Genomic DNA, 7,819 nt, shown 5'->3' on the forward strand with positions numbered 1-7,819 from the left:
TATGGAGTACTCTTGAAATATTTAAGAGTGTGAGAATTTGTTTCATTGAATACAAGATAAATTAAATTATTACTGCTTAAAAGGGACATAAATAATAGTTATGTACTTTTTAGAGTGGATTGTTGCAGTAATTTATTAATTATCAGAAATGTATCACGGGAAGCGGAAAACGCATTTTAACAGAGAGTTGGTGATTTGTTCTATCTGTCAGAAGGAAATACAGAAGGAAAACTTTAATGATCACAAAGTTAAACTCCATAAGAATGACCCCAGCTGCAAGTATCAAGTGAAAATTGCCATGTTCAGTCTCAACATGCTGAGGAAGTCGTGAAGTGGCGAGCTTATTTGAGGTATCTTTTCCAAACTGTTGGGTTCCTCGCAATGCAAGGATTGGCTTTTAGGGGCGATTCTGAAACAAGAGAAAAGTTGACAGAATCTAATGAAAACAATCGAGGAAACTTCTTGGAGCTTTTGTCCCTGCGTTCACACGACAATCATATTCTCAAAGATAAACTGGAGGCCGAAGTCAAAAAATTTGGTTCAGCTGGGGCAGGCTTTGCCAAATGGACTTCATCTGACATCCAAAATGAGCTGATAGAGATTATAGCATCCAAAGTGACGGAAAATATAATTTAAGATGTCAAGACTTGTGCCGGCGATGATGACTACTGGTTCTCTGTGATTGTTGATGAGACATCAGATATGTCAAACACAGAGCAGTTCAGTCTGTCACTGGGATATCTGACGAGTGAAGGCATCAAGAAAGAGAGCTTCCTCAAGTTTGTAAAAGTTACCCAGACTGACGGCAAATATTTGTTTGAGAAGCTTCACGAGGCTGTCAAGGATCTCGGCCTTAACCCCGCATGCACTGTCTCCCTGGCCGCGGACAGTGCCTCCAACATATCCGGCATCAAGAAGGGTCTTGCCGCCAGGTGGAAGGAAGCAGCCCCACTGTGTGTCTACATCCACTGCTACGCCCATGTCCTCAATCTTGTAGTCAAGGATCTTCTCTCAGATATAACCCTGTTGAGAAATACAATGGGGACAGTACAAATTTTATACAACTTCATTGAAGGGTCACCAAAGAGGTCAGCAATCTACAAGTCGGTGAAGATAACAAGTAAAGATGAGGAGCATGCCAAGGTGATGACCCTGAAGAACCAGTCTGCTACCCGCTGGAGTCTCCGCTACGATGCTGTACACGCTGTATCTCTAGGGATGGTCAGAATCATGAAGACCCTCATAATAATGAGAAAAGATAAAGATACATTGTCGAGTTCAACAGCAACTTCTCTGCTCAACAGCATCTTTAGTCACGAATTTGTTTTCGGCATTGAACTGTTGAAGACACTCCTCAGACACACATCTAGCTTGTCAGATGAACTTCAAGGCAGAAAGGTTGACCTAACAAAGGCCCGGAAACACGTCAACCTAGTGATTAGGACTCTTGAAGATCTTAAGAATGAGAAAATCTTTGAATCAATCTGGAAACTTGCTGAGTTGAAGTCGTCTGAGATGAAATCAGTATTTGACCAGGAGGACTCAATTGATTTGGAATTCAAGGAGGCGAAGATTCCAAGGAGAATAAAGTGGAAAGGAACAACTGAATCCTACTTCCGTGAAACACATTTCGATGTTGCAATCAATAAGATTGTATTAGAGCTTGAGAGCAGATTTGCCACCGACGATACAAACATCACAATGGATCTCATTGCAATCGTCAATGACAGTGAAGTGGAGACCTGTGTCATTGAGCGTGTCGCCAAGCACTACAGACTTGAACTCGAGCAGCTCCAGTCAGACCATGCAATCTTCCAGCAATTCAAGGTTAATATTATAATGTTTCATTTTGCATTATATGTTTAAAATTTATGTTTCTCTAGGCAGATATTGACACAGAAGACATGGTTTCGTCACAAATTGCTGCAGAGTTAATAAGCTCGGGAGTGTTCCGCCTGATGCCGGAGCTATACAAGGTGATCGTTATCCTGGCCTCAATGCCCATCAGCAGCTGTGAGGCGGAGCGGTCATTCTCCTGTCTCAGAAGGCTCAAGAACCACATGAGGACCACCATGGACCAGGAGAGGCTCTCCTCCCTCACCCTCTTGAACATGGACAGGGTGATGGTGGACAAGGTGCTCCATGAAGACATGGACAGTTTGATTGACACCTTTGCGTCAAGGAAAGAGAGGAAAAACTTCTTCTTCTAATCATGATAAAGAACACATGCATTTTTTTCTTCATTTTTTCAAACACATCACCACGTATACATGCGAGTTAAGAACATCAAGACTTGTGAACATAATTTATTTTCTGTCGATGTAACCGTTTCATGGTATATTATAATCTCGTTCATTATCTTCATCCGTTATTATTTTAAAAATATTTAAGGAGGTTTAAATTGTTTGACTTAATTGTATAGTTCAAAAATTTTCTCTCATTCTTGCACCGTGCATTTTATACTCCATTATACTCCTTCCTTTATGAATAGGTCGGCATTGACTTTCCGTCTAGAGTTTTTCCTTTTCATTTTATTTTTCCCAATGTTTGCCTGAAGAAAATAATGGTCAGACAGTCCATTGGACGATATTCTTGCAAGATTTAATCTATGCTGTAGCATTTGCCCTGTTTAAATATCCCACGTTCACCACTGAAAATCAACTGTTCACCCTTGTAAAGCGGACCGAAAAATCTTCCTGACATACGGCACTGTCCATGAGGGCCCATACAGAAATTTCAGGGTTTCACACCAGACGGTACAGCGAGTTATGATCAAAGTTGGTAAAAAGAGGCTTGTGGGGGTAGGGACGCCATTTTTGATACCAGGAATGAAAGAACTCCATCTCCTCGGTTGCAAGATTATTTTGAGTTCCTTCATATTCCTTTTTGACACTTTTGCACCCCTACAGACTGTTTCTGCAGGTGGTGCCAAACCTTTCACCGGCTGGAAGCTATCATTGCTGCTGAGGGCGGTTATATTAATGATAAAGAGAGCTCAGAGACACTTCTATTGAACCACTAAATTTTTTGAGATTCTATTGTTAATTAATAAATTATATGTTGTTGAAGTTCAAAATACAAAATGTTTAGATTTTAATGGACCACTCAGTATAAGGGGAATTAAAAGCCATACTGTCAAAATGATCGTTGAATCATTATAGAGCACATATTCAAACTCTGCCAAAACATGTCGTAGGTATAGAGTCCTTTCTTACATTTTAAAAGGATCTATGGTACTTTGACCCCAAACAATGCGTAGTTTCTGCAAGGCTTCTACTGAGAGTATAGTGTATCTGTAGTGAAAATGTCCAGAAGTACAAAAAACTATTAAGGCTTCTCTAGTTACGCTAAAAATACTTAACTATGAGGCTGGAAAAGTATATATTTTGGCATGTTCTCTGAGTAAAAATAGGATGAAAATTGACGTTAGAAATACAAACATACGGTCATTTATTTATGAAAAGAGATGCAATAAAGAAAATATGTATTCAGAGGTTTTTTTAAGACTTTAATATTGGTTGGTTTTAATAGAATTATTCCAAATGTAATGGACAGTGTATTTTAGTGTCGTGGAATTACATTTTATACCTATTTCCTTACTTGATTTTTTTGTGGATGATTATCCAAATAATAAAATAAAATATATAAACTTGTTCCGAGTTAAAAGAAAATATTATTATTTTTCAAATATTTTATAAAAATGTTCCTTACATTGATCAGATGGAGTTGCACTGATTAAGTAAAAGTAAACATTATAGTATTAGATTAAGGCCGTCTGAGCTAGGAGTTTTCTTTGAAGTCATTATACATGATTTATATTTCTTTCTCAAGGCACAGCCGGGACGCGAACCTTTACACATGGAATTCAATCGAATAAATTCTACCGAGCGCTTAATTATTTGTTTTCTTAATTTTTTTTTTTTTAACCTTACCTAAAATATATATTTCATACACAAATTTCCAGTGCTTTAAAAATGCGCGCTGTGAAACATTTCATAGAAATTAATAAATGTACACAGTAATCAATAATTGGGAACATAAAAGATGCTCCATAATTTTTCTATATATATAGCTCCAAAAAGAAATAAATTATAATACCCATAATAAAGTAAGAAATTGTATTAATATTTGGAGAAAAATAAAGTTGTCACAAAACTACCCTTTAGACTCAATAAGAAAGTACATATTTTAAATACATGTTGGTGGTATAGATAATACTTTTGTAATAGTTTCTTTATCCTAATGCAAAATATTTTTATGGTTATAAAAATTGATTCTTTTGGTTTCTAAGATGCTTGAAATTAACATTTGACTGATCACCTACATTGAATACTACTTGATGCCAAGGATAAGCAGAGATATTTGAATTTAATCAAATTAATACGTATGGAAAACCTAATCAAAAAGCCATTTTTCACAATGAATTTGATTTTGAGTTTATTAGGATAGGAAAAGTAGAATCATGTGATAAAAATATATGATGCTTAATTCTTTGGAAGCTTGGTTGTTTAAGCTTGCTTAATGGGCTATATACATCAGCATTGCGGACGTAACATAAAAACGTTTTGATATATATATTGTGTTGTGTGGGTTCTTAATTGGTCCAGTTCAGTCTTAGGATCGGTCCTATGGATCCTTAACAGTCGGTTCTCTAAATTTTTTCTAAACATGTTGATGGTTTATGAGGTTATTAAGATTACTGCACATATCTTGAAAAAAATAGTATTTTTAATTTTTATAATACATAACGTATAGTACAAACATATTTTCTTATGACTTAGTTATTTAATTTATTTTACTACAGAGTTGAATAATAATAAAAAGGAAAAACACCCACGATGAAGTCACAAAGGATCAATTTTACCTTCATTAAGTACCTAAAAGTGGGACTAGTCCGGACTGTCCTTGGCCAAAAATCAGCCATGTTGTCGGCGCAGAACTTATGGCATTTGGCCGATGTGTGAGTGGGTACACCATCTCTGACCCACTCATAGTTGTCCTCTGGGTAGGTGGTCTTGACCCATGGCAGTATGGTGAATCTCAGCACCTTGTAGTTGGCCTCCTGGCAGATTTTCTCCCTAGCCTTAAAAAAGAAGGGGGGCATCTTCTTGCCATCGGACACCACGACCCCCATGACCTTTGTTTGGGCCAGTACTATTATAATAACTCTCTGGACAATCTGGAGTGAAACATCTAGCTCTTAAGTTCAAATATAGAAAATCTTTAATTTAGAAACAAATTAATAACAAATTAGAAGGATATAATTTTGATAGAAGGTACATCTTAAGTCCTTTTATTCGTTCATCCCATTTTAACATCCAAATATGTTGCAATAGTTCACCATTAACCTTAATCTTCATTTAAAAAAAAGGGTTTTTATGCCTATAAAACTTGATTATGTAGGCTCCTAATATGGTCAACATCAAACAGTTCCCACGTATTATAAAAACCCTCTAATATCACCGTTTTAGAAGGATTTATGTAGCAAGCCATATGTTTTGACAAAGACGTCATTTTCATCAAATTTACAAGTATGCCATTTTTTGTCATTCGGTAAAATTGAAATTTTTCACAATAATATATATATTGCATGATTTAAAACTCATGAACATTGATTTTAATGAAAAAAGGTTTTAATTAGGCTCCCTAAATGACTGACATCAACAATGTTGACCTCATATAAATGTATAATAGGAAGAAAAATATTTTGCCAACACATAGGGACACACATTCTATTTATTTTTATTGTATATTATTGATTCTATCACGGATTTCTGCACCTATCTACGTGTGATATTGTTTAATAAAATACATTTAATTATTACACATGTATCAAGTATCAGAATGATGACAATATGGTATTGTCCTAGTTGGTAAACTCTTCCATTAAATATCCATAAATTCCATTTACAAAAATATATGGACTCTTAAAATACTTAATAGCCTGAACAGGATAAGATTTTATTTTCTGACACATGGTAAGTTATTCCCGAATGACCATTCCCCTGGAGGAGCCCCTTGTTATTCATTATGGAAACAAAATATTTTATTTTGTAATATTGAATGATTAGTTTTCCTAAAATAAAACCATAAATGAGTGAGGGCTCTTTGTAAATTAACACATTTTTATTTTCATTTTTAAACATTGAATACATGTTTATGTTTTATTGTATAATATTGATGACTGGGTCGTTATGTTTGCAATTTCATGCAAATATTTAGTTATTTTTTTCACTCTAAATCATCAAAAATTGTTAATTTTTTAACAGCCTTAGCAAAGTAATATTTAAAATTTATTTTCTAAGAATTAATAGAAGATCCAAAAGTCCCCCAACAAAGAGGAAATTGAAAAAAAATTAAATAAATTTGTTGCAAAGAGACGCTAAAATTTGCACATGGTCTTGTTTATACAAGTTGTGCCCTACTTACATTTAAAGGGAACAGTTGATAATAGACTGATTTATAAGAGAAATAGGACAAAAAAATCAAACTAGATAAAAAATGTCTATACTCTAGTACATTTGTGAAATTATTTATTTAGAAGTCCTCCAAATTAAGGCAAACGATAAATAATTCAAACTTGTATTCAGTGGTCAGACATAGGAAGCTGCAAAGGGACTGCTTAGTGCAAGTGCCCCTTTGAACCAACTTTGTTATTTTGTAACAATTCTAAATTTGAAAACTAGATGGTGCTGTTCAGTCTGCTAAAACTCTCAAATCAGATGGTACTTCACCCTTTTGGATACATGTTATCATATTAAGGTCAAGGAATTAAATGCATAAATGATGCACTAATAACTAAATGGGTTTTGAATAAAAGCAATTAAGTATAATTATATACATAACAAAAACATAACTGTAATTTGTTATTTCCAAGTCGAAAGAGAATCATGGAAATGAAGTCATAAAACTTTGAAAACTTAATGTACTTATTTTTTTTTTTCTTGTTAAATCCTACTGTCAATTGTATGAGGCTATTCATTCAATTTGAATATAAATTTGTTTATTAATTTTTTTGCAATAACACGTAACAAAATAAATTAGTTCATATTATAAGGGAAAATTTTCTTCATTCTTATTTTAAATATACGCAACATCTTATATAATATAATATAAATAACCAAGGGGGTAAGAACATAAATGAAAATAATATCATCTGCAAGTATCTTCAAAAAATAATAAAGACACATAAACTTAACCCCGTCATCCTAAAAATATTGAAGAATGTTTGTGAGAAGACAGGCATCACGTTCCTGACAATAAATTATGATTTAATTACCCATCAGTAGCTGTTTGATGAAGTGAATAAACACAAAATCCAATACGTATTTAACAATGATCTGGGCAAGAACTACTTCAATGTTGATCCTCAATTTTACTTTTAGTAATAAAATGATTTACTCGTATAGATAACATCTATGCGTAACATTAGCCAACCCATTCGTGGGTTACAAATAATATGTTCTGCCTAAAGAATAAAATAACAAAGAAAACAGCTCATTGATGCATAAAATATGTCCCCACAGTAGGTCAAAATAAATAAAAACGAAAATGAACTGAGTAATACTAACAATTAAAAGAAACTTTTAACTTACCAACAGCTTCTTAATGTTTTCTCTGTCATTTATGTGCACACGTGCTACCAATAACATCATACTTGGATGTTTTTTCTTCAAGGATAAAATAATAATAGTAAACAACTTTTTACCAACGACAAAAAACCTCACAGACGTTCTAGGTCATATTTTCTACAACTCTAGCAATTTCAGGCATGTAATAAAAATCTAAGAAAATAAATATTGTTACCTTTTTTTCAGTA

The 7,819-nt window shown here is 34.0% G+C and overlaps 1 protein-coding gene across 2 annotated transcripts; it reads left to right on the top strand.

Moving 5' to 3' along the window:
- The first annotated feature begins 280 nt into the window (after window positions 1–280).
- On the top strand, window positions 281–2,358 carry LOC139906380 (zinc finger MYM-type protein 1-like). 2 transcript variants are annotated; one of them, XM_071891154.1, is made up of 2 exons: window positions 281–1,827; window positions 1,888–2,358. In XM_071891154.1, exons 1-2 carry the CDS (start codon window positions 703–705, stop codon window positions 1,933–1,935), a joined length of 1,173 nt encoding a protein of 390 aa, XP_071747255.1. In that variant the 5' UTR covers window positions 281–702; the 3' UTR covers window positions 1,936–2,358. The 2 variants fall into 2 exon arrangements, with proteins under 2 accessions (XP_071747255.1, XP_071747254.1); XM_071891153.1 differs by having other exon boundaries at window positions 286–1,827; window positions 1,884–2,358.
- The last annotated feature ends 5,461 nt before the right edge of the window (window positions 2,359–7,819 follow it).

This window comes from Lepeophtheirus salmonis, chromosome 9 (genome assembly GCF_016086655.4).
Source record: "Lepeophtheirus salmonis chromosome 9, UVic_Lsal_1.4, whole genome shotgun sequence".
Taxonomy (NCBI): Eukaryota; Metazoa; Arthropoda; class Copepoda; order Siphonostomatoida; family Caligidae; genus Lepeophtheirus; species Lepeophtheirus salmonis.

Excerpts from the sequence above, each read along its gene's own strand:
- LOC139906380 (XM_071891153.1), top strand. The coding sequence starts at position 703 with ATGTCAAACACAGAGCAGTTCAGTCTGTCACTGGGATATCTGACGAGT. Across the intron at positions 1,828-1,883 it reads CAATCTTCCAGCAATTCAAG|GCAGATATTGACACAGAAGA; the intron begins GTTAATATTATA and ends ATGTTTCTCTAG.